The sequence below is a fragment of the Narcine bancroftii genome, chromosome 4, assembly GCF_036971445.1.
Source record: "Narcine bancroftii isolate sNarBan1 chromosome 4, sNarBan1.hap1, whole genome shotgun sequence".
Classification (NCBI taxonomy): Eukaryota; Metazoa; Chordata; class Chondrichthyes; order Torpediniformes; family Narcinidae; genus Narcine; species Narcine bancroftii.
In genome coordinates, this window is record NC_091472.1 from 33,625,492 (window position 1) to 33,653,351 (window position 27,860).

General features: G+C 38.1%; 1 protein-coding gene across 1 annotated transcript in view; it reads right to left on the reverse strand.

Annotated features, from left to right (window-relative positions):
* Positions 1-1,373: 1,373 nt before the first annotated feature.
* Positions 1,374-27,860, reverse strand: part of LOC138760442 (stonin-1-like) — a 182,877-nt gene continuing 156,390 nt past the window's right edge. Inside the window, exon 12 of the mRNA XM_069931028.1 lies at positions 1,374-3,081. Within this exon, the coding sequence (XP_069787129.1) occupies positions 2,974-3,081 (108 nt within the window). The 3' untranslated portion in view covers positions 1,374-2,973. The remainder of the gene's footprint in view (positions 3,082-27,860) is intronic.

Below are 27,860 nucleotides of genomic sequence, written 5' to 3' on the forward strand. Positions count from 1 at the left end.
TCCCCTCTATACAGGGGTTTCTCTTTGCCTTCGGCAAGTTTTAAAAAAAACTGTCCAATCATGTATCTTTCCACTAATTTTTGCTTCCTCATTTGCCCTCTTTTGCTTTGATTTGGGTTTGACTTCCCTTGTCAGCCCACAGTTGTGACTTTTTTTTCATTTGAACATTTCCTCTTTTTTGGTACAGTATGCATCTATTTGGACCTTCCTCATTTCTCGTAGAAACTCCATCCATTGCTACTTAGCCGTCCTCCCTGCTGGTGCCCCCTTCCAATTCACTTTGGCCAATTCCTCTCTCATGCCATTGTAACTCTTTTTACTTCACTGAAATACTAATGCATCCGACTTTAGTTTCTCCTAGTTAAATTTCAAATTGAACTCAATCATTTTGTGATCACTGCCCCCTAATAATTCATTTACTCTAAGCTTTCCAATCACTTCTGGTGCATTACACAACACCCAATCGAGTACATCTGATCCTCTAATGGGCTTATCAACAAGCTCCTCTTAAAAGCCACCTTTGGCTTTTGTAGGCTTTCTACAAAATCTCTCTCTGGAGATCCAATCCTAAACTGATTTTCCAATCATGTCAAAATGACTTGCCCTTCTGACAAGCCTTTTCTATTTACTGTTGTAATATCTTTGCTCACAGTCCAGCTACTGCTTGGAGGTCTGTATACAACTGCCAACCGTATCCTTTTACCCTTTACTCAACCCACAATGATTCTACATCTTCTAATTCTATATCATCTCTTTTTAATGAGTTCATGTCATTTCTTACCAACAGAGCCATGCACCCCTTCTGCTTACCTGCCTATCCTTCCAATATACTGTGTATCCTTGGACTTTCGGCTCCTAATGATATCCAACCTTTAGCAACAACTCCATGATGGCCATAACATTTTTCCTGCTATCTATAGCTTTACAATAATGTTATCGACTTTATTTCTTCTGCTGCATACATTTAAATATAAAACCTTCAGTCCTTTTTTTGACTCTGTCCTTGTTGCATTGCAACTCATCCCACTGGCTGCAATTTTGCCCTGTCTGACTGTCCTTCCAAACAAACTCTCTACCAGCTGCCCCCACTTTTGCCTAACCACCCCTTCCTCTGCCTCTTCACTTGGGTTTCCACCACCCTGGGAATCTAGTTTAAACCACCCCTAAAAGCATTAGCAAATACCCCTGCCAAAATATTGGTTCCTCTGCAGTTTAGGTGTAACGTGTCCCACTTGTACAGGTCACACCTTCCTCAGAAAAAGTTCCAATGATCCAAGAACTTGAAACCCTGCCTCAGCCACTCATTTGTCTGTATTATCTTCCAATCATTTGATTTTTCACAGATTTAAGCATAACCAATGCCTCACGTCAAGTCAAGAAAGTTCCAGTTTTTATTTTGTTTTTGAATATTTCTTTCACTAATATAGGACACAAATATAATTTTTTTTAACCATTTCTTAAGGACTGATTTACAAATGATTATTAGCAAATGAAGCAAAACCCAAACGATCATTGCATTAATAATTATTTTGGAGCAAAAAGCAAACCATGGTGACATGGCAAACAGTTAACATGCATCACAACTCCAATGACACTTTAAATGTTTTAATTTTAACAATACTTCATGGTAGAAAGCACTTCTCACCCACAAAATCCATGCAGCCCAATTACCCCCAATTAACCTATCAACCCCATATGTTTTGTAGGAGGGGACAAAACTGGAGGACTTAGAGGAAACACACAGAAGGGAGAATGGACAAACTCTTTAAAGATGGCACCAGATTAGAACTTGGGCCTCTGGCACAATAATAACATTGCTTTAACCGCTAGGCTAAAACATGTCATTATTCAAAATTAGATTACCACTTTTAAAACAAAAGGAAAAACCCAAATACGCTAATCGTTTTATAATCCAAATATCTCCAGTCCTGGAAAAACAGATGGAGAACTACAGAAACAGAATTGTATTTACTATTAGGTCAATCAGCGATGGAAAAGTAAGCATGAATACTGCCATCAAAGTCCATACTCAATCAACTACCTAACATCAGCAAATATCAATTGATGCCAAACTTGTGAGAAATTAGACCTATGTCCTTTAACAAAAACATGTAAAAGTAGAGATTCCTGCTTCTTTGGAACTACCACCCTAATATGGCCTTCTAGCTAAATGGGCAATAAAACAAGAGGATAGGTTAGGAGAGACAAACAGAAAAAGTTATACAATTTCAAAATTGTAAAATTTTCAGTATAATATTACACAAATGACTCAATAAAGATCTGCATGTTAGATTCAGATGTTTGATTCAACTTGGTGATCATTAGAATGCCTGCCAATACAGTAATCTGCATAGAAAAAATGATCAATTCTGGATTTATAGCAAGAGGAAAATTGTCTTCATGGTGCTTCTACAGAACACAATAGATCTATCCTAATGGGAGCACCCTGACAGGAAATAAACATTTTAAACTAATGAAGGATAGTGCCAGTGTTCCATTTTATGCGAGAGAACGCTCATCGAAAGGATATATCCCATTTATAAAGTTACAAATTCCTTTTTTCAGATTGAAATGGGTTAATAACTACATACTCAAAAAATTATCCCTGAATTTAGACCATATTTTATTCCCCAAGATGCAAATTTTTGCATAGTACTAATTTACTTCTATTTATACAATTATACTCCACAAAATAATTAACATATTTCTAACACTCAAATACATGTATTTTTAACCTTTCATTATTATTATCTCATTAATTGACTTTTTTTTTAAAGAACTTGCATCATAGCAGGTCCCAATCAATTTTACCGTAAGTATGTGAAATATCAATCAAATCAATGAATAACCTTTACAACATTTTTCACAAATTAAATGATGGAAATAGGAAGTGAAAAGCTATCAAACTATTCAAATCATTTGTAAAGGTCTCCCACAATGGATGCATTGTTGCTTAATTAAATGTTCTCACTCCTACCATTCTGCATCCCCAACAGCTTTAGAGAACACATAATCTCTCCCATTGTAGGTCATTATTCCATCCTTAAGGTAGAATTTCCACTTGTTTTTATTCCTGTGAATCTAACACAAAATAGAAAACAATGTCAATCAAAAATGATATACCATTATCATTTCCAAAAATTGTGTTCTACAAAACAAGAAACAAAATAATGCCAAATTCATGCATACATTGGTGTAGCAGAGTTTTTTTTAATATTATAACACCATCAATGCTGGGTGTGGCCATGAGATGAGACGAGACTGAGCTTTGGCTGAGCTCTCCATAAAAGACAGCTCAAAAGTACTTTTGAGTTTTTCTTTTACAAAAGTTATCATCTGAACAAAGATGACTGAAAAAAAATTTAAACCAAAGTCAGAAGAAGCTCTGAGTTTGCCTGTGACATAGATTGATAGTCCAAAGTGAGCTGCCTCAAGTTCTTCAACTTCAGGAGCTTCTGCTCAAGAATTGCAGGCAATCCTATCAGAGTTAGAAGCCTAAGGAACACGGTTTGCAAAAGTTGAAGGAGTGATGAAAGATTTAGCGGGCTCGATCTTGGGTGAATCAATTACAAATTTAATGGAATGAATGCAGTGCTGAGACTTAGGAAAGCACGAAAAGAAATTGGATGACCAAACAAAACAATGGGTGATTGATAAATAAATGCTCCTTGATAAGATCGATCATATGGAAAACTTTAGCAGACAAAATATCGTATGAATAATTGGTTTAAAAGATGGTGCAGAAGGAAGAGATGTGGTTAAATTCTTTTAATCTAGTATTGCTGAAGTACTTTGTGCTGGGTCACTCGGCAGACAACTACGGATTGAGAGCCCATCGAACTTTCGGACCTAGAAGAAAAGAGGATACTCACCCTAGACCAGTCCTTGTGAGGCTGTTGAGCTTCAGGGATCAGGAAGCGATTTTAAGAGCAGCATCTGAGTACTCTAAACAAATAATGCCCCACTGAAATGGGATGGACAAGAGGTCACGTTTTTCCAAGATTTCAGCCCAGAGATCATACAGAAAAGAAAAAATTACATGAAGTCAAGCAGCAGCTCCAGGCAAAGAATCTTAGGTCCTCTATGGTTTACTCGGTGATTTTACGGATGGAGGTGTCGGAAGGCAACCGGCGGTTTTTCAAGACAAAGAAAAAGGCAGAGAATTTTTTCATGGACTTTAAGAAGAAAAATGACTTTGGAAAACAACTTTAAGAAAATTGTACTTTTGTGGATTAAGTAAAGATTTTTTTCAGTCATCTGATATTTATTAGGTAATGTTAATATTTCTTAATGATACTTCACGGAGAGCTCAGGGAAATGTTGAATAAAGTAAAATCAGGGTGTAGGCTCTGGTCTAAGGGGGGGTAATTGTGTCAGGAGGGAAGTTTGTTTTAAAGATGGCACTTTAGGGTGGAGTTCTTCTTCTTCATCCTTGGAGGATGCCGCTGGCTTCCAGGATTTATCATTTATTTCAAAAGGGAAGAGATCACTATATCGTTTAATTATTTACTATGTTACGAGCACAAAGGACCCCAAAACCTAGCAGCAATAGATATTCACTATGACAAATGATTACTTAAACAAAAGTTGTTTTTAATTATCTTTAAACATGAAAACAGAATCAAACTTTAACTTATCACTATTAACTTAACTAACTCAAGTTAACCCCCTTCTAATTCTAAGCGCACGTGTATGTAATATATGTATACATTTAAGAAAAGTTATTTGGTTCACAGTTCAATCTCACTTCTCATTCTTCCAAGTTCTCTGGTTGCAGGCAATTCTTATACTGTGCACAGAATTTAACATGTATAAAGTTCACCAGGCTTTGGTGCTCAAAAGGTAAATGTTTACTGCTCAGGAAGGTTCTTGTAGATTTTCAGAGAGAGATGTGTAGATACAGGATTTACACAACTGAGGTACCACAATTAGTCACCTCAATGTCTTGCTGATGAAACTTGCCCCATCAGGGTTCTCCAGATGATAACTTCTTTCTTTCAGGCAATCACAGAGTTCCTTACTGTTCCACTTATTCCAAGAGAAACATCAGACAGATGATAGCACTTCCAGCCATCCGCCACTCTGGATCTTCTGTTTCAGTTCCAACAAGCTTCTCCTGGTTTGTTACAGTTTTCTGTCTCTCTCACTTTCTGAGATTCAAAACTGCCAGCAGCATGTCCTTCTCTCTCTCAAAACCCCCAACCTTCTCCAGCAAACAATAAGAGTTAGTCATCTTCTCCCATCTGTTGTTTTAGGTAAACAAACCTCTCAATGGCCTCTGAGTGAGCACTTTGCAGAGAGGTCAAAAGCCTTGCAAAAAGGTCCAACATAGACAATCTGGCTCTTCCAAGACAATAGCCTATTCATTTCATGACATCATTTCTATTAACCCCTACTTCTGAAATGTGCATACAGTCCATATGTGGCTTTGGAGGAATTGTTAGAGCAGCTTGCGCACACATACATTTTAAAACAGAAGTTTTGCAGAATGCTTTTTGCAGAGGAGCACAAAGTAGCAACATTCAGCAACTTGCTGGGAGAGCAGGTGATCTTTGCAGGTAGGCCTGAACAATTTTGCTCTCAGAGAGGGAGGGTGTGAAACAGAGAGAGAAGGAGTCACAGAAATCAGTTCCAGAGGGACAAGCTGGCAAACTTTGGAAGGCTGCCTGGTCAAAGGAGAAGGCTGGTGGTCTGAAAGGTGAACTGAAAAAAAGAGGATCACCTGGAGAACCCTGAAGTGAGCAAGTTTCGTCAGCAAGACTGATTTAGAAGGAATCAGTTGTGGATGTCCTGGCAAAGGAATCTCTTTCTGAAAACCAGTGAGAACCCTCCTGAGTGGTAACCATTTGCCTGTTAAGCACCAAAGACTGGTGAACTTTGTTAATGCTAAATTCTGTGCACAGTACACGAATTGCCTGCAACCAGTGAGATTGGGCTGTGATCCACACAACTTTTCTAATCTTAAATATACATTACACACACCTGCATTTAGTATTAGAGAGGGATTAAGTAGGTTAGGTAGGTTAATTAAGTAGATTAAGTAATAAGTTAAAGTTTAATTCTGCTTTCTTGTTCAATTATAATCAAAAACTACTTTTGTTTAAGTAACCCTGTGTTGTGGTGCATATCTATTGCTGCTAGTTTTTGGGGTCCTCTGAACTCTGTAACAATACCATTCTCCATAGTTTCTGTAAAGTCACTGAATATGAATTCTTCAGTATTTCAAATAAGATCTGTTTTAAAGTGTGTGTATGTAACTTATTCTAATTTTACCAATTTATCTCCCAAAAACATCTCCAAATATTCCATCACAATTGTGACTGTATCACTGTGCAATATTTGTCAGTAAATCAATATGGATAAGACATTAAAGTTTATAAGTTTTAACATTAATGGTTTAAACAGATAAATCAAGAGGAAGTAGGCTTTGATTCACTTGAAAAAGTTAAAGGCAGATGTGTTCTTTTTATAGTTGACAAGTTAAAAAGAGGGTGGGTGGGGCAGATTTTCTCTTCGTTGTTCAATTCTAAAGCAAGAGGGGTTGTGATTTTAATAAATAAAAATGTTCCAGTTATTGTAGAGAATATATCAAAGGACCAAGCGGGCAGATATCTGATGGTAAATTGTAAGATTTTCTCAGAATCATGTACGTTTTTGAATATTTATGCACCAAACTACAATGATGAAACCTTTATGAAGGTTATATTTTTGAAAGCTGCTGAGGGGAGACAGAATATTTTGAAAGGAAAAGATATTAATTTCTATCTGGATCTGATATTGGATAAATCTGTAAGAACCATAACTAGGGCTAAGGCTGCTAAAATAACATTATCTTATATGAAGAATCTAAATTTGATTGCTATTTGGAGGTAGCTTAACCCAACGGAGAGAGACTATTCTTTCTACTCAAGGTTACACGATTCATATACAAGAATCGATTTATTTTTACTGATGGCTGGCCTAAAAGGTTGGGTGATGAGGTCAGAATATTTATCGAGGCTAATTTCTGATAAGTCACCACTTATGTTGACTACTTCAATAGTCTGGCTATTGAAGGTGTTTACAGATGGTGTTTGAACCTCGATTTTAAATTGGGAGGATTTTAAACAATTTATTAGGCAACAAATAGAAATCTTTTGTGAAACAAATTTGGGATCAACAGATAACATCTTTTTAATATGGGATACAATTAAGGCTTTTTGAAAGATCAGATTATTTCACTTACAAAAATATGAAGAGGGAACATAACGCAGAATTAAGTAATTTGGAAAGAGAGATTAGAACTAGAAAAAGATTATCAGAGAAGAGGTGAACAAAATAAATATAGAATAATGAAAAACAAAATAATTATATCTCAAAAATACAGAGTAGTAAAAAAGCAATACTTAAATCGAGACAAATATTATGAACTGGGGAAACGGGCTCAGAAGATGATGGCATGGCAATTAAAGGTGGGAGAGTCAGCAAAGATGATAAATGCAATACAGAAAGATGCCTATGTAGTTACATATAATCAGAAAGAAATAAATGATGCCTTTCAGCAATACTACACTGATCTTTATTAATCGGAAATGCATGAATTCTTAGAATGAGTTGAACTTCCTCGTTTGGATGGAAATGACTTGGATGCTACTTTTACAAGGGAAGAGATTGAGAAAGCATTGAGTACGTTGCAGGCTAACAAGTCTCAGGGTTTCCACCCGAATTCTATAAAGAACTTAAAGATATGTTAATGCCATTATTGATGGATGTATTGGATTGAGTGGTGGAGACACAGACACTTCCAGAATCTTTTCCAATGGTAATAATTATGCTAATGGTAATAATTATGCTATTACCCAAAAAGAATGGAGATCCATTAAAAACATTGTCATATAGGCCAATTTCTCTTCTTAATGCTGACTACAGAATTGTAGCCAATAGGCTGGGGAAACATCTGATGAAATTAATACATCCAAACCTGGTACGATTTGTAAAGGGTAGACATTCAGCAAATAATCTAGCCAGACTGATTAACATAATATACATGGAAAAATCAGGGTGCAATCCAAGTATAACCGTTTTTCTGGATGTAGAAAAGGCATTTGACTGATTAGAATGGCTGTTTTTGTTTAAAACATTGGAGAAATTTGGTATAGGAAGGGTATTTATTAATTGGATTAAGGCATTATAATCGCAGTCCACAGGCAAAGATAATTACGAATAGTCAAATGTCAACAGTATTCCCTTTGAATAGATAGAGTAGGCAAGGATGTCCTCTGTCTCCAGCATTGTTCATAACAGCAATTGAACCTCTGACTGAGAATAAGGGCTTCATGGTCAGACAAGATGGACATAAAATTAGTTTATTTGTGCATGATGTATTATTATGACAGTACCAGAAGGGTCCTTGGAAAAGTTACTGGAGACTCTCAGAAAATATGGTACAGAGCCTGGTTATAAGGTTAATATGGAGCAAAGTGAAATAATGCTCTTAACAAACCACGATTATGAAAGATATAAACGAGGCAGTAGGTTTAAATAGAAATCAGATAGGATTAAATATTTTGGAGTAGTAACAGACAACAATTTACAAAATCTGTACAAGCTTAATTATGTTCCTCTGCTAAGTAAAATAGAACAGGACTTACAAAAATGGAAGGATTTGGTGATAACACTAATATGAAGACTGAGTTATGCAAAAATGAAAGTGATGCCAAGACTTCAATACTTGTTCCAATAGTATACCTATAGTATTACCTAAGAATTTTTTCAATTTGCTAAACAATCAAATAAGAGAATTGCTATGAAACAATAAAGTGCCCTGAATTGTGCTAGAAAAACTAATCTGGGATTATAAATTAGGAGGGCTGAGACTTCCAGACTTTAAAAAATATTAACTGGCTGCACAAGATTCTTAGCATTTTTTAAAGGAATTCAAATAATTATAAATGGAGCAAAAAGGAAGACAAATAACCCTATCTTTGTACATATGGTGAAAATATGGCAGGAAATTAATGAATGTATCAGAAAAAAAGTGGGTATTTCACTAAAAGCTTCATTATGCAATAATGTATTGTTCTCTATGAATATGGGTAACAGAATTCTAAAACATTTGGTTACAAAAGGGTATACGCTGTATAGCAGACAGCTATAAAGAAGGTATTTTGATGTAATTTGAACAAATGAGACAGACCTATGACATATCTAATAGAACATTTCTATGTTTTCTTCAACTGAAAGCTTTCTTGAGGGAATGATGGGGACAGGCATTAACTCCTCCAGGAATTGGTGAAATGGAACGAACGATTTGGATGGGTAATATGCCAAAATTTATTACCAGAATGTATTTTGCTCTTCAGTTAGAAAATGCTGAACCCGGTCTGCAGAGATCAAGGGAAGGTGGGAGTCCAACTTAGGTGTTGCAAGATCAGAACAATCCTGGTCTGAATGGTTGTGTGGATAGTGTAACTTCAATAATTAATGCGAGATATGGGTTGGTTCAATATAATTTTTTTTCAAATCTGCTCTCACTCTATAGAAGTTGCACAAATCTAAGCCAGAAATAACAGAATTGTATTTCATGTGTGAAATAAAGGAACATTATTTCATTCAACTTGGTCACATGTGAAGGTTAAACCTTTTTGGCAAGAAATTTCTGAAGTACTAACAAGAATTACAAGGGTGACCTTGCCAGGTGATCCAGAACTTTATTTGTTAGGCAATTTTATGACATAATTAATGATCTTACAGATTTTCAAATTTTATTTGTTAAAATTGCATTAACAGTATTGCAATCATGAGGAAGTAAGACTCTCCAGTACCTTGGCGAGGTAGATACCAGAGATGGATAATTGTATACCAATGGAAAAAAAAGACAATTGAAGGAACAAGTAGGATACATTTCTGAGGTCATGTGATGCAAGGGGAGTGAAAGGAGGCAGAACCCTGGAGATCCTAGATCTACATGAAAATAAAACAAAAAAAAACAAAATAACTAAAATACTTATTGGTGACGTAGAAACACCAAGAATAACAGAATGACAAAGAAAAATAAAACTACAAGAACAGCAAAGAATTGGGTCCGAAGCCAGGAGACCAAGTTGAGGGGCCTCATGGTGGAGAAAATGGCAGGGCCGCTTTGAGGCCTGCTGTGGAAGTCGTCACCCAGCGAGTGCAGCCCATGGAACCAGACCTGCAGGAGAACCAGGGCCAAGGAGGTAACACTACCAGGGACTGGCAAACCAATGGAAGGAGCCCTGTGAAATGTCTTGGGGAGAGGTGGTGCTCTGGACCCCACTCCTGCATTGAGGGTGCTTTTGTGCCAAGCTCAACACTCATACAACAGTTGGTGAGAGCAGCGGTGGTGGGGCAGAGTGGCCAGGAAGTGTGGGAGAGGAGTCTAGTCAGGAGGCAGTGACCTCAAGAAGGTCCAGTGTTGGGAGGAGCATCAGTGATAAGAGCAATGAGGATGGGGACTGCAACGATGACAGAGGTGACAGTGGTATCAATGGAGGGAAGTGGTACAAGGCTGGAAGGCCTGGAAAAGACTTGCTAGTGAAGCAAAGGGAGAAGGAAGGTTTGGAGCCCTCCTTGCAGGATCTGTTAGAGGCCTTGGACCTCATGGAAGATAGACTGTTTCAAGCAGAAGGCAAAAGAGCCCAGGACATGGCAAAAAAAAATTGGACACAATACAGGGAGCCCTCTAAGGTCTAACGGGAAGAATGACAGAAGGGGAAAAATGCTGCGAATTTCTTTCAGATCTGAATCCTTGAAGTGATGGGCAAAAATATATTGGGAGAAAGGGTGGAGGTGGAGAGGGCACAGGCCCCAGGAAGAAACCCCGTTCAGGACAGGGAAAAAAAAATTTGGAGCAGTGGCAGCCAGTGCAAGGAGGAGGGGAGGCTGATGGAAACAGAGGGGTATAAAATGTTCGTCTACCCTGATATTTACGCAGCACTTTTTAAGTGCAGAAAAGAGTTTGAACTAGTCAAACAGCTGGTAAAACCAAAAAGATATCAATGTGTCTTGAGATATCTAGCCACCTTGAAAGTGGTACTGCCAGGAAGGCAAAGGAAGTTTTTGGCAGAGCCAAGGAATTACTGGCATTCGGGAGGGAGGGGGTGGGGGGTGAGAAAGAAAAGCAAAAGTAAAAATGGAGATTAATGTATGACAATGTAAGCAGCCATTTTGGTGTAAATATTTGGTTTATGAAAATGCATGTGAAACAAGAAGGGGGAAAAATAGGGACCTTGGAGAACTCTGTGGTAGTGATAGGAGAGGAAGATGAAAGGGAGAGGTGTGGATCACAGAGGTCAAATAGAGGGAAATGGCGATGGCATGGGAGAAACGATCGCTGGGGTAGGGGGGAGGGATGAGGGGGAATAGGAGAAGGGAATATGGCAAGGGGTTGGGGTTTGTTGCAGTATTAAGGATTGTTTTTGCTTTTATTTTTTCTTTTATCTGTCCATTTTGCTTGGGTTGTTTTTGATCTTGTTCTATATTTCCAGGGTTTGTCACGAGCCTGGTGGACTGCTGAAGGAAAAAAGTTGGATGAATGATAGATATGGGGCGGTGGAGGTATGGGGGAAAACACAGTTCTGAGAGTCTCTGGAGCAATGGCTAAAATATAAAGTATGTTAGTTTTAATATTAATGGCTTAAATGGATTGGTGAAGAGGAAGAGTCTTGGCATACATTTAAAAAAAATGTATCTGGCCTTTCTCCAAGAAACACATTTAACAGAGCAAGAGCACCAACAACTAAAAAGGGGATGGGTGGGCCAGGTAATAGCCTTCTTGTTTGGCACAAAGGCAAGGGGGGGTGGCAATTCTGATAGGGAAGAGTGTTCCAGTGAGAGTGCAGAATGTGATTACAGATAGAACAGAAAGATTTGTAGTGTTGCACTGTCAGATATATTCAGAATCCTGGACCTTAGTAAATGTGTATGACCCCAATTTTTTTCTTTTTTAAAATTTATTTATTTTATTGATGACGAAAAGTTTATACAGGACGCTTTCCTGAGATTGGCAAAAGAAAGGAGAACATCTTGGTCAGGGTGATTTTAATTTTTGTCTAGATCCTGTCCTCGATAAGTCAACAAAGAAAATAATTAAAACAATGGCAGTGAGGGCTACCATTGACTGTATGAAGGAGCTGAATTTGATAGTTGTATGCAGGCAGAAACATCCAAGGGAGAGGGACTATTCCTTCTACTCAAAACGTGACTCGTACTGTAGATAGATTGTTTTTTTTCCTGGCTTCAGTTCACTTAGAGTGTAGGATCATGGAGGCCAAGTACACATAGCAAGATTTATCTCAGGCCACTCACCCCTGATACTAACAATAGAAATGCCACTTAAGCAGGAGACAATATATAGATGGTGTTTCAATGGTGTTACTGCTGAAAAAGCCAGAGCTTTGTAAGAGCGCAGTTTGATATGTTCTGCGAGAGCAACTATACCTCTACTCCAGATAAATTTCTCCTATGGGATACCCTCAAAGCATATCTGAGAGGCCAAATAATTGGATACACCAAACAGTAAAAAATAAATGAGGGAGGTGGATGAATTGGAACAGGAAATTACACGACTAGAAGAGGACTTCCAAAAATCGGGTTCCAAGGATCATTACAGGGCTCTAACAAATAAAAAATTGAAAAACAATACACTTCAAACAGAGTATGGAAAAGACCATTAAGCGGTTGAAACAAAACTACTATGAATTGGGGGAGAGAGCCCACAAAGCTGAGAACAAAATATGCCTCAAGGACGATCAATGAGATACAAACTAGGAATGGCAGGATCTCACAGAAGCCAAAAGAAATTAATGAGATCTTCAGGGAATTCTATGAGGTTTTATATAAATCTGAATTGACAAGGGGATCCGATAAAGCCAGCAAGTTCCTGTCCAAATTAGAGTTACCAGATTTAGACCCAGAAGAAAAGGAAGCAATGGATCTTCCATTCACAGAAGAGGAGATAGGAAAACCATTGAATTCACTGTAGACTAACAGGTCTCCAGGGGAGGATGGGTTTCCACCTGAGTTTTTTTTTAAAAGAATTTAAGGATTTATTGATGCCTCTCTATATGGAGGTGGTAGACCAAGCAATTTAGACCCATAGTCTCCCGGAATATTTTTGGCAGCAATCATTAGGACAATCCCTAAAAATGACAAAGATAAGCTAATGCCATCCTCTTATAGACCCATTTCACTGCTAAACACAGATTATAAGATACTTCCAAAGCCTTGGCAAATAGAGTGGTGAAACATTTGCCAAAACTCATAAATAAAGACCAAGCGGGCTTTGTGCAAAAAAGATAGGCAGTGGACAGCATCTGTCACAAACCAGAAACGAGAGGGGTTTAGCTGTGGCCCTGGATGTGAAAAAGGCATTTGAAAGATTGGAATGGGTTTTTCTATTCAAATTGCAGGAAAAGTTGGGGCTAGGGGCAACTTTTATAGGCTCAGTACCATACGCCCAAGGCTAAAGTTGTAACTAATGGACACATTTTTCCAGCTTTCCCACTGACAAGTTCAAGTAGACAAGGGTGCCCACCATCTTCAGCTCTGTTTGTACTAGCCATGGAGCCACTGGCCAAAGCCATTTGGCAGGATCCAGACATCAAGGGTTTTAGACTAGGCCAGGAAGAAAATCAATTTATTTGCCAACGACTTACTTGTATATCTGACAAACACAACAAACTCATTGTCCAAGCTATGCTCTACTCTGGAGGACTATGGGGAGATCTCTGGGTACAAGGTCAATTGGGATGAGAGCGAAATCATGCCATTTACTAAGGGGGATTATAGTCAATATCAAGAAAATAGTAATTTAAAGTGGCCACAAAATGGGATCAAGTATCTAGGAATCAGATAGACAATAATTTGAATAACTTGAATAATTTATATAAGTTATACCCCCTTGCTTGAGAGAATTGAGGAGGACCTAAATAGGTGGATTTCCCTGCTCATAACATTAGTGGACAGGGTCAACTGTATTAAAATTTATGTGTTGCCAAGACATCAATACCTCTTTGAGACACTGCCCATTGTGTTTTCCCAGGGGTTGTTTCAAAATTTGATTTCGCGAGAAAGGACATTTCTATGGAATGGAAAGGTAGCCAGGGTCTCTATGGATAAATTGACCTAGGATTACAGTCTGGGCAGACTAATGAATACTAGACTTCAAGAAATATTATTGGGCAGCCCAGTCAAGATACAATGCCTCACTCTTCGAAAGGAAGGTGTACAATCCTGGGCACAAATTGACTTACAAGTGGTAGGTGAGAAAGTAGTAGAGGACTTCATTTATAAGTGGAATGCCAAATTGTTATCTGGGAAAACAGGCAGCCATATACTAAAACAAATAATATCCATATGGAGTAAAATTAACCAATATGTTGGATCAAAGTGGGGCTGTCCCCAAAAACATCCTCCAACTCCAAATAGATTAATACTATTGACAGTGGAAAACAAGATCCTGTACACCTGGTGTCGTAATGGCATCAGGTGTGTAGAGGACCATTATGAGCAGTGGTGGCTAATATTGTTTGAATAATTTAGGAATAAGTTTGATTTATGAAATAAGACATTCCACTGCTACCTTCAGATAAGATCTTTTCTACAGGACAAATTAAGTCCAACTATAGCCCCACCAACGTGCAGTGACAGAGACCATGATTCGAAAAGGGAACAGATGGAAGTTCACCTTGGCAATGTATTTCTTGCTCCGAACCAGGTCTTCACAAATCGAAGCAGAAGTGGGAGTTGGACCTAGGAATAACAAATGATGAATGGTGGTGGTCCGACCTGTGTCGGATCAGCATGACTGCAATCATTAATGCATGGTACAGGTTGGTACAATACAATTTCCTACACCAGCTGTACCTGACGCCACAAAAATTCAACAGATCTAAATCAGAATGATCAGAACAATGCTTTAGATGTGGCTTTGCGTCAGGAACCTTTATGCATTCAACCTGGACATGCATCAAGGTGAGGGCTTTCTAGGTGGAACTGGGCCAAGACCTGGAAAAAAAATCATAGGTAAAGAATTCCCATGACCCAGATCTGTTCCCGACGGGAAACATAATAGACATAACACTTACGATGAATCTGTCCAAATTTCAAATCCAATTCATAATGATTACATTGCGATTACACGGAAGTTCGACTCCTGCCTGAGTGTAGCATGCTGTGTTACGGGCCCAGAGGACCCCAAAACCCAGCAGCAACAGAAATTCACCAAGACAAATGATTTCTTAAACAAAAGTAGTTTTTAAATTTTGTCTTAACATAAAAATAGGATTAAATTTTAACTTATTACAATTAACTTAGCCTAATTTAACCTCCTCCTAATTCTAAGCACACATGTAGGTAATGTGTACAAGTTCAGAAAAGTTCTTTGATTCACAATCCAATCTCACTTCTCGCTCCTCCAAGTTCACTGTTGTCAGGCAATTATTATACTGTGCACAGAATTTAACATTTATGAATTTTCACCAAGTTCTGGTGTTTAAAAGTTATTGGTTACTTCTCAGCAAGATTCTCGTTGATTTCAGATAGAGAATAGTTGCTCATTGGACACAAAAACGGATTCCCTGCGATCAACCACTTCAGTGTCTTGTCAAAGAAATTTGCCCCATCAGGGTTTTCTAAATGATAACCTCTTTTGCAGGTCACCACAGAGTTCTTTTTTGTTTCCCTTATTTCAGGTGAAACACTCTAGCCAGCCATTTCCTCTTGTATGGACCACATGGGTTATTTCAACAGGCTGAACTCACAACCAGTCTTCCAATGGGATTTTAAACAAACTGCCAGCTTGCAGAATCCAGTTCTCTCTCTCTCTCTCTTTCTCTTTCTCTCTCTCTCTGTCTCTCTCTCTCTCCCTGAGAGAAAGGCTGTTTGGTCTCCTTTCTCTCTGCTTTCAAAAATCATATGACATTCTTAGAACAGCAAAATGTATTCAGACAGATTGCAGCTCTGGACCCAATCTTCTGAGTCAGTTCATCTGTTTCTTTCAAAACAATAATCCACAGCATGTCCAATTAACACCTACTTGTGAAGTTTCTATAGGCATTCTTCAATGTTTTTGCACAGGCTCTCAGAGCCTGGACTGTCTGGCTTGAGCAGAACTTTGGCATTTTAAATGAGATCTGTTTTGTGACCTACACTAATCCCACAATCTACCTCCTTCAAAAACATAACTATATACAATATAAAATATATAATCTGTCACACACTGGAACACCGAAATGCAAAGCTGTGTTCCCCTGAGAAAATTACTTACAACTTAAGGAAAAAGTATAACACATCCTTAAAAATTTGGCAACCATACCCAAATTCCATAAGAGCACAATTATAGTGTGGACCATCGCGCCTCGCTGCCCTGACTTCCCCGTTTACCCCTCAATTGGCCAAGGTTGAGTGGGGGGAGGCTCATCCCATCCCAACCAGGAAAAGTCAAGTAAAAGAAAACAACCTAAGCACTAGCCGCCATAACATGACAAACCCATAAACCCGCGATAAATGTTTCATACCTTTGTCCTGAATGTTGTGTGTAACTATTGTTGGTTAAGTGTAAGTGTTAAATGTGGAGGGTGTAAAGAGGGGGGGGGAGGGGAAGAGAGGAGGAGGAGGGAGGGAGGGAAGGGGCCAGAAAAACCTTGAACTTTACAGAAAACCTTATATAGAATTGATAATTGTAAATTGTAATCAATATTTATATTGTCAACATTAACATCAATAATATTGATAATTGTTTAAGTTTGGAAAATCAAATAAAATATTCAAAAAAGTACATTTCTTAAAATATGGCGACCAACTTTAATAAAACTGCTAAATTCAGAAGTAATCTCTCCCTGAATCTTGAAGTTAATTAAAACTGTGAGCTCTGACAGTGTACGGAAAGGTATTTAATAAAGAGGTGGGGGGGGGGAGAGTTGAAAAACAAAACAAAGGGTAAGAATTAGGCTTTTTGTATGTGTGTGGGTTTTATTTTGATTTATACAAAATTTTATTTATATAAATAAAAATATGTAAATATATATAAATATAAAGTAAATAGATATATAAATATATATTTTTATTGAAATTTTATAATTGTTTATTTTTTATTTTCATAAAAAATTAAGTATTTAAAAAAATGCCATCAAAGCAATGCATAGAAATAAAAATGTCTGAAAATAAAGTTTGAAATATATACATATATAAAATATACATATATATTAATATATACATATAATATATAAAATGTATATAATGTATAAATATACATATACAATATATAATGTATGAATATACATATATTATATATAAATATGAATATACATATATATTTATATATAAATATACATATAATATACATGATATATAAATATACATATAATATACATGATATATAAATATACATATAATATACATGATATATAAATATACATATATTATACATGATATATAAATATACATATATTATACATGATATATAAATATACATATATTATACATGATATATAAATATACATATATTATACATGATATATAAATATACATATATTATACATGATATATAAATATACATATATTATACATGATATATAAATATACATATATTATACATGATATATAAATATACATATATTATATATAAATATATTTTTTATTGAAATTTTATAATTGTTTATTTTTTACTTTCATAAAAAATTAAGTATTTTAAAAATGCCATCAAACCAATGGATAGAAATAAAAATGTCTGAAAATAAAGTTTGAAAAAAATCTGAAAATACAATGCTGCTCCTTCAAAATTCAGATCTTTTGGCAGAACTTGGTGTTCAGTCCAAGTCCTGACAACTTAAACCGAGAATAGAAGAAAAAGCAGCATTTTGCACATCTAGAGGTCATCAAAGTCTATCAAAGTCCATTTTTATTTGAAGTTGTTGCTGATGTTGGAATGGTAAATGTGGTAGCCAATCTGTGTACAACATCTCACCAGCAACAAATATAAATGGACATTTCACATTTTGGTGGGATCAATGTTGGCTGGAATATCAATAAACTCTTGTGACACTATCAGAGGTGCTCAGTTAAATTAAGACGAGGTCTTAATCTAACTTTGCACTAAACTTTGCAACGTTACTGGTGTTCAAGTCTGAAAAAGGAACCTGAACACATTACAACTTGAGACCAAGTCAAGTGCTATCACTCAACCAAGCAACTGGATTCTTTCTAAACAGGGACATTTTCAAATTTTTAAAAGGATGCCCATTTCCTTCTCATTTCCAGCTTTCCTACCTTCCTCCCTCTCATATCCTTTGTTTGATTCCATTAAAATAGCGCATTATCGCTACACTTAAATATTTACTCCACAAGCTGCAATATTCTCTTTCCAGATTTACTTGTCTTTGCAAGACCTTTCAGGAGTGGATAACAATCCGAGTTGATACAAACGAGGAGGGTTCACTCTTCTCTACATTAAACTGTTACCATTTAGAAATAATGGAAATCAATAAAATTAAGAGGGAAATGGAAACAAAAGCAGCACTGAGTAAAGTCCAGATAAAGGGACTCAAACTGAAGCACTGACTGACCATTTCTACCCAGGGACACTGCCTGACCCACCGACTTCCTCCAGCAGCTCACAGTTTGCACAAGATTCCAGCCACTGGATTTTTTGTGTTTCTCTCTTGAGCAATGTTATATTGATAAGGATATGATCAGATAGAAACAATGATGATCCTTTAAAATGATAAGATATTGATTCCACATGTGCAAATGCAATAATAATTTCTACTGGTTACACCTGGAAGATTTTGGATGGAGCAAACAGATTGCAAACAGCAAACAACTGTCATTGTAAATAACTTGGATATTGCATTTTTTTTAAATAGACAGAATTCATAACATTCTTTATGAAGTAAATGAAAAGCAGGAAAATGCATCTGCTGAAACATGAGTGGGTAAGGTAACAGTAGATAATGTTTTAGTTTAATGCAAATTATTAGCAAATGTTAAAAATTGATGCTAGATATCTGTACCACAAATCCTGCTAAATTTCACTTTAAATTTCACCTGGTACTAATCTCAGATACAAGCTCATTACAGAGAATTTTAAGGCCGAGGAAATGGCCTCTGGGCTACTTTTTTCTTAGATATTCAAAGTGATACAGCTGTAAGCATTCAGAGTTCAGATTGTTAAAAGACCAACAACGTGCTGTCAAATATCATGGAAAGAATCTCCTTAGAGTGGCTTTCTGCCAGTCCCAGGATGGTCTATAGTATAGACAAATATTTTGTAGGAAAAATAATTTGCTGTTTAATGTATGAGAAATCTTTTATCCCTTCATGTTGGTGCGGGAGAGACAAATGAACTGGTGTTACATTGTCCATAGTTTCAAAAAGTCCCACGAAAGATGGTGTAGCTGATGGAAAAATGACAAGAAATCTTTCCAAAAACAAGAGCAATAAACCTTTGGCACGCAAATAATGTTGTAACTAATGGAAGAATTAAGAAGCTGTATTTCAAAAAGATGGATCCATAAGAGCAAATAAAATTAAGCTATAAAAGACAAGATTTTTTTTCATCAAAAGGAAAATGGTAAAAAACCCTTTGGTATGCACCAAATAATGTTGCAATGCATCTATAAACTACATACCTTGGAAGGGGAGTGAACAGTTCAATGAACCATGTAATAGAAAAAAATACAGAGAAATAAAATGTGCCTATTAACATCTCCAAATATTAGTCTGAAACTTGCTGAAGAACACGAAGTTTTGAGCAGACTTGCTAACTTTATCCTCTGGAACTATCAGGAATGCCCATACAAGCGTGACTAAATGTGAAGTCCTAATTTCCCAACCTGAAATCCTCATGGAATTCAACAGCAAACTCTAATATCCTACAACTTCAAATCAGTTACAAATGGGAAATCTTCCAAGCTGCATCTGTACCTGGTTAGTGGCAAGTTCACTATTTCATTCATTTCAATGCAAAGGAATGCCAATGAAGGAAGGAGAAACAAGATTCCAGCCAACTTACTTTTTTTGTTCAGCAAGTTAACTTAAATGCATTTAATTGCTATTTTTAAAACAATTTAGTATTTGAATGTTGGAGATATCCATTTGAAGCGTGACTGCAAATTAAAACTAAAAGCATGGCTTATCTCTTTGTCAAAGTATTTCTTGCAGGGAGGAGACAGCAAAATGTTTTACATGATACAGTTCATCATCGGAAGGCCCTTTGTCGCACATAAAAGCTGGTATCGTTACAGAAAAGGGCACTCAAAGATCCACTTCAGGTAAGTGTTCACCTACTGGTGGGGAGGGGCAGGGCCAGGGTCAGAGCCTATTGCAAACATTATGAAAGAAAGTTGACAGAGCATTTCCTCCATCTGTTGCAGATCAAGCATGCCATTTCCTTGCACGGTATTATTAGTATCTACCATGACTTTCTATGTCAACCAGATGTTGGAAAGTCAATATGACCCTAACATTCCAAATCACTTATCCTCAAGAAAAATAACCATAAATTCCTATCACCCCTTTATTAAGTTATAATATTCACACATCTATAATAAGAAAAATCAATAATGTTTAATGCCTCTTTATGCTCTATTTATAGAGCAACTAACCATATGAATTAAATTATCTTAGCCAAATATATTTTAAGGTGTTTCACGGAGTACAAACAGGTTTGAAACAAGCCAAATAAAGAAATACAAGAGCTACAAATCAAGGAACAATAACAGGTCAAAAGTAGAAGCCTGTAGATATTTCTCAGTTGTACAGACATAAAAGATTATGTAAAATGGAATTGAAATGAGAAGACAAATTTAAAATTGAGGATTTATATAAACATGAACCAAATATGCCAGCTAATCTAGAACTTGATTTGGTTCAGACATGATCAGGATCACCTCAAATCTTCAGTGGGTGAAACAAGGGAGTCTGTCCAGGATTATAATAGAATGATTCAAACTGAGGTAAAAGCATGTAAAACGTCAGAGGGTAGAGCAGTCTTGTACAGGCAAGTCCCATTTCATGGGGGGTCTTACATTCTTAGAAAACAGGTCAGATTGCGATTTTCCAAAATACGTCATCCCTGCCTTCAAGTTGCAAAGCAATTTATGTTGATATATTTGCTCCACTTCCACCCCCACACTCACCTAAAGAATTAACTTTGCTCTGTACCTCAGATTTTTGGACAGTGATTTCTGAATTACGTAGGGGTAAAATTAACAAATCGATACAGCCTTAACATGGGGGTGATTTATTTTTTTTTAATATAAAACAGAATTATCATAATGGATGCTTTGAAAGACAATATAAAGCTTTTAGTGAGTTCTGGAAATCTTTATTTGAAAACGCACCACTTAAAAAAAAAGACTAATGTAATGAACATGAGGAAGTGGTCATCGTCGGAGTGGACTGGCTCAACAGGTTTCAGCCAGAACAGGTAAAAGGCAAAGGATAGTAGGAGTTGAAGTAAGAAAGTGAAACTCTATTTAAGGAACAAAAAGGATTTAGCAAGTAGGCACAGGTGAGGGCAGGTTTTGGTTTCATATTGTTCTTCTAGTCATAAAAAGTGGGAAAGGCAGCCAAGGCTCCTCTTGCAGAATATGGGTTGTCAGGGGAGCCAGCAGTATCCCTGATTACTTCATTTGTGAGAAGTGCATCTAGCTGCAGCTCCTAACGAGCTGAATTAAGGAACTGGAGCTGGAGTTGGATCATTCAGGAGGCTGGGGGGAGTGAAAGACAGAAGTGAGAAAGAGAACAGGCAGGCAATGCAGTTCTGTGGCCATTCCCCTTAATGACAAGTATATCATTTTGGATACTGTTAGGGGAGGACGACCTACCAGGCACAAGCCAAGATGATTAGGTCTCTGGCACGATGGCTAAGAAGGAAAGGGAGGAGAAGAGACCAACTGTAGTGATTGGGGATTCCATAGTTAGGGAGATAGAGAAGAGGTTCTGTGGAAGAGATCGAGTATCCGGATGGCATGTTGCCTCCCTGGTGTCAGGTCCAAGATATCTCAGATCAACTTCATGGCATTCTCAGGAGGGAGGGTGAGCAGCCAGATGTCGTGATCCATATAGGGACCAATGACATGGGTAGGAAAGGTGAGGAGGTCCTGCAAAGAGAGCTCAGGGAGTTAGGCACTAGGTTGAAGGTCAGGACCCCCATTGTTGTGATCTCAGGATTGCTACCCATGCCACATGCTAGTGAGGTTAGAAATAGGAGGATAATGCAGCTTAATATGTGGCTAAAAACATGGAGCAGGAGGGTGGGCTTCAGGTTTCTGGATAATTCAGCTATCTTCCAGGGAAGGTGGAGCCTGTTCTGACAGGATGGCTTGTATCTGAACAGGAGGGAACTGATAACCTTCTGGGAAGGTGTGGTAGTGCTGCTCCAGTGGGTTTCAACTAGATTTGCAGGGGGATGGGAACTAGAGTGCCAGAGAAGATAGAGGAGTGGAGGAGGGAAAAGGTGATGTTAAAATTACATGCACCATTCGACGTCAACGGATTGTACCTGGTGGAAATTTTCTAAAGTACATCTATTTCAATGCAAGGAATATTTTAGGAAAGGCAGACGAGCATAGAGCTTCGATTGGCTTGTTGAATTATGGCATTGTGGCCATTAGTGAATGCAGGAGAGGCAGGACTGGCAGTTCAATGTTCCGTGCCTCTGTTGCTTTAGACGTGATAGAACAGGAGTCTGGGGAGTGGTGTCAGGGGATGAAAGGGGAAAGAGTGGCATTCCTCATCAAGGAAAATATCATAGCTGTGCTCAGGCAGGACAGACGAGAGGACTTGTATACTGAGACTATATGGTGGAGCTGACAAACAGGAAAGGTATGACCACACTCATGGGGTTGTATTATAAACTGCCCAATCGTCAGCAAGAATTGGAGGAGCAAATCTGGAGAGAGATAGCAGAGAGCAGAAGGAAACACAAGGTTGTGATAGGAGGGGATTTTAATTTTCCACATATTGACTGAGACTCCCATGGTGTAAAATAGCTGGATGGCTTGTAGTTTATTAAATGTGTTCAGGAAAGTTTTCTAATATGTAGAAGTGCTAATTAAAGAGAGTGTAATACTAGATCTCCTTTTAGGGAACAAAAACAGGACAGGTGACAGAAATACATGTAGGGGAACATTTTGGGTCCAGTGTTCATAATGCCATTAGTTTCAAGTTGATTATGGAGAAGGAAAGGTCTGGGCCTCGGGTTGAGATTCTAAATTGGAGAAAGGCTAATTTTGAGGGAATGAGAAAGGATCTAGAATAGGTGTATTAAGGTCAATTATGTTCATGCAAGGATGGACCTTCAAAGATGAAATTTTGAGAGTACAGAGTTTGTATGTTCCTGTCATGTTTAAAGGTAAGGTTAACAGGCACAGAGAACCTAGGATTTTGAGGGATACTGGAGATCTGGTTTGGATGAAGAGAGAGGTGTATAGCAGGTGTAGGCAATGTGGAGCAAATTAGGTACTTGAGGAGTATTTTAAAAATTAAAGAAAAACCTAAAGAAAGAAATTACGAGAGCATAAAAAAAGACACAAGGTTGCTTTGGCAAGGAATGAAGGAAAATCTACAGGTATATTAAGAGCAAAAGCATAGTAAGGGACAAAATTGATACCTTCGAAAATTTGAGAGGTTGTCTTTGAACGGAGCAAAAAGAGATGGGGGAGATCATAAATGTTTTTTTCCCCATCAGTATTCTCTCAGAAAACAGGCACAGAGTTGCGGGGAAGTAAGGAAAACAAGCAGTGAAGTCATGGAACTTTTTCAGATTAAAGAGGATGAAGTGCTTGCTGTCTTAAAGCAAGTAAGGGTGGATAAATCGCCAGGATCTGACAAGATATTCCCTCAGGCCTTGAGGGAGGATAGTGTAGAAATTGCAGAGGCTCTGGAAGAAATATTTAAAATGTCCTTAGCCACGGGTGTGGTGCCGGAAGATTTGAGGGTAGCTCAAGTTATTCCATCATTTAAAAAAGGCTTCAAAAGAACCCTGGAAATTATAGACTGGAGAGTTTGATGTCAGTAGTAGGAAAATTATTGGAAGGTGCTCAATTATTTGGAATAGCCAGAAACTGATTAGGAATAGTCAATGTGGCTTTGTGCATGATAGATTGTGTTTAACCCGGTACCGCACGGATGACAGTCTCTTCAATCTGAGGTGCCTGCAAGCTCACACCAAGACACAAGAGCAACTTGTCTGTGAACTACTCTTTGCAAACGATGGCGCTTTAGTTGCCCATCAGAGCCAGCTCTCCAGCGCATGACGTCCTGTTTTGCGGAAACTGCCAAAATGTTTTGCCTGGAAGTCAGCCTGAAGAAAATTGAGGTCCTCCATCAGCCAGCTCCCCACCATGACTACCAGCACCCCCACATCTCCATCGGGCACACAGAACTCATAACAGTCAACCAGTTTACCTACCTCAGCTGCACCATTTCATCTGATGCAAGGATCGACAAAGAGATAGAGAACTGACTCGCCAAGACAAATAGCACCTTTGGAAGGCTACACAAGAGTCTGGAAAAACAACCACCTGAAGAAACACACAAAGATCAGCGTGTACAGAACCATTGTCATACCCACGCTCCTGTTCAGCTCTGAATCATGGGTCCTCTACCGGCATCACCTATGGCTCCTAGAACGCTTCCATCAACGCTGTCTCCGCTCCATCCTCAACATTCATTGGAATGACTTCATCACCAACATCGAAGTACTCAAGCTGGCAGAGTCTGCAAGCATCAAATCCATGCTACTGAAGACCCAACTGCGCTGGGTGGGTCACGTCTCCAGAATGGAAGACCATCACCTTCCCAAGATCGTGTTCTATGGCGAGCTCTCCACTGGCCACCGAGACAGAGGTGCACCAAAGAAGAGGTACAAGGACTCAGGGATTTGTGTGGGGACCATTGTTTGTTGTATATATCAGTGATCTGGATGATAATGTGGTAAATTGGATCAGCGAGTTTGCTGATGACACTAAGATTGGAGGCATTGTGGACAGCGAGGAAGATTTTCAAAGCTTGCAGAGGGATCTGGACGAGCTAGAAGAAAGGGCCAAAAAAATGGCAGATGGAGTTTAATGTGAGGTGATGAATTTTGAAAGGGCAAACCAAGGTAGGAGATACACAGGGCACTGAGATCTGGAAATACAACTACATTGTTCCCTGAAGATGACGTCACATATGGACAGGGTGGCAAAAAATGTTTTTGGTTCTTAAGTCTTTATAAATCAAAGAACTGAATACAGAAGTTGGGATGTTATGCTGACATTGTTTAAGATATTGGTGAGGCCAAATTTGTAATATTGTGTGCAGTTCTTGGTGTCTATCTATAGGAAGGATATCAATAAGATTGAAAGAGCACAGAGATTATTTACTAGGATGTTGCCAGGTATTAAGGAGTTGAGTTACAGGGAACGATTAAACAGGTTAGGATTTCATTCTTTGGAGCGAAGAAGATTGAGGTTTACAAGATATTGAAAGGTATAGATAGAGTGGATGTGAATAGGTTTTTTCCTCTTAGACTGTGGGGGGGGGGGGGGGGGGTGGGAGATAAATATGAGAGGTCATAGTTTTAAGCTGAAGAGGGAACATTAGGGGGAAGTTCTTCACTCAGAGAGTGGTGGGAGTGTGGAATGAGCTGCCATCTGATGTAGTGAATGCAGGCTCCATCATGTGTTTTAAGAATAAATTGGATAGGTACATGGATAGGAGAGGCTGGAGGGTTAGGGAATGGGAGCAGGTCAGTGGGACTAGGGAGATGATGGTCAACACAGACTAGAGGGGCCAAATAGCCTGTTTTGTATGCTGTAGCATTCTATGGTTCTATTATTTATGTTTTGGGAGTGTCTGAACTTAGAACATTTTTGGAAAGAGATTTTCCAAACTTTATCAATGATTCATTGTAGCGGATCACTCGAGGCTTAATCTAACCTGCTCAGGAGGTTCCAAGTGACATCATGGTGTCACAATGCTATGACATCATTTGGAATGATGCGTGTAACTGAGTCAATGACTTTTACTGAACTTCGACTCGACTACGTCTGATCATTTTCTTGTTCTTCATTTTGCAATGCCACACAGCTGCTACACCATGTCCTTTGATTACTTTATTTGGTTTTTCTCTAGAAGAGGATATCTCGGTCCTCAATCCAGAAGAGATTCTTAGCTTTTGCTTTGTTGATAGCTAGATGAGCAATTCAATGGTTATATGATATCATGTCTTATTTAAGTTTGCAAAAAAAATCAAGTTGGTCAAGGTAGTCTGGAGAATGACTTCAAAGTCTGAATTTGATATGATGTGGGGCCCATTCATGGATTATTATCATAATCTGAATATTGAAGTGGTGTGGATGCTCTGGAGATTCCCTGCCTGGTGTCTGGGGGCTGTTATTTGATTCATATTTACAATATATACAGATAATCTTGTTTCGAGTGTCGGGATAGATTAGTAGGGTGAATTTTTTTTTACCTTTCATTATTAAGACTCATAGGTGGGGAGGGGGGGTTTAACTACAGATTATGCATCATATCACACAACAAATAAGTATAAAATATTTGATGTAAGGGAATTTTATGTGCATTATTTGTATAATGTCTGTATTCCATATTGATTTTGGATGCAATACACGATTTAATTGTTTAATTATTATAATTATAGATTTTGATGTCCTGAATGAAAAAGTTTAATATAATGATTATAGTTAATGCTTCTAATTTTCAATTGATATGTAACACATGTTTGATTTATGTTATCATTAATATACCTTGTGTAAATGGTTTTTGTTAAAGTGAATAAAAATATTTTTAAAAGAAATAGTGAATTGGATTCGACAATTGCTGGACGGGAGAAGCCAGAGAGTAGTGGTGGATGACTGCTTTTCAGAACTGGAGGCCTGTGACTAGTGGTGTGCCTCAGGGATCAGCGCTGGGACCATTGTTGTCTGTTATCTATAATGATCTGGATGATAATGTGGTAAATTGGATCCACAAGTTTGCAGATGACACGAAGATTGGAGGCGTTGTGGACAGCGAAGGAGGTTTTCAAACCTTGCAGAGGGATCTGGACCAGCTGGAAAAATAGGCTGAAAAATGGCAGATGGGATTTAATGCAGACAAGTGCGAGGTGTTGCATTTCGGAAGGACAAATCAAGAAAGGACGCGCACAGTGAATGGCAGGGTTCTGAGGAGTGCAGTAGAACAGAGGGAACTGGGAATACAGATACAGAGTAAATGTAGATAGACTTTTTCCACTGAAGGTAGGTGAGATACAAACCAGAGGACACGGGTTGAGTGAAAGTGGAAAATTTTAGGGGAACACGAGGGGAAACTTCTTCACACAGAGAGTGGTGGGAATGTGGTTGACCTGCCAGCTAAGGTGGTAAATTTAACACTTAAGAAGAATTTGGACAGGTACATGAATGGGAGAGGTATAGAGGGCTATGGTCAGGGTGCAGGTCAGAGGGACAAGAGAGAATAGTCCAGCACAGACTAGAAGGGCCGAAAGGCCTGCTTCTGTGCTAATAGGGCAGGGGATGGGAACCTACAAAGAAAGAATGAGGAAGGTGGTACAGAGACCAAAGCTAGAGTTAAGAAAAAGAAAAATGTAGGGGAGAAAAGTCAAAAGCAAAAGATGTAGAGGTCACTAGATTCTAAAAGGGCAATTAGCATAAGGGCACTTCATCTGAATGCCCGAGGTATTAGAAATAAGGTTAGTGAACTTGAGGCGCAAATCGGTACCCAGACATATGATTTAGTGGCCATCACAGAAACATGGTTACAAGATGGACATGAATGGGAATTAAATATTCAAGAGCATCAGGTAATAAGAAAAGATAGGCAGGAAGGTAAAGATGGTGGTGTGG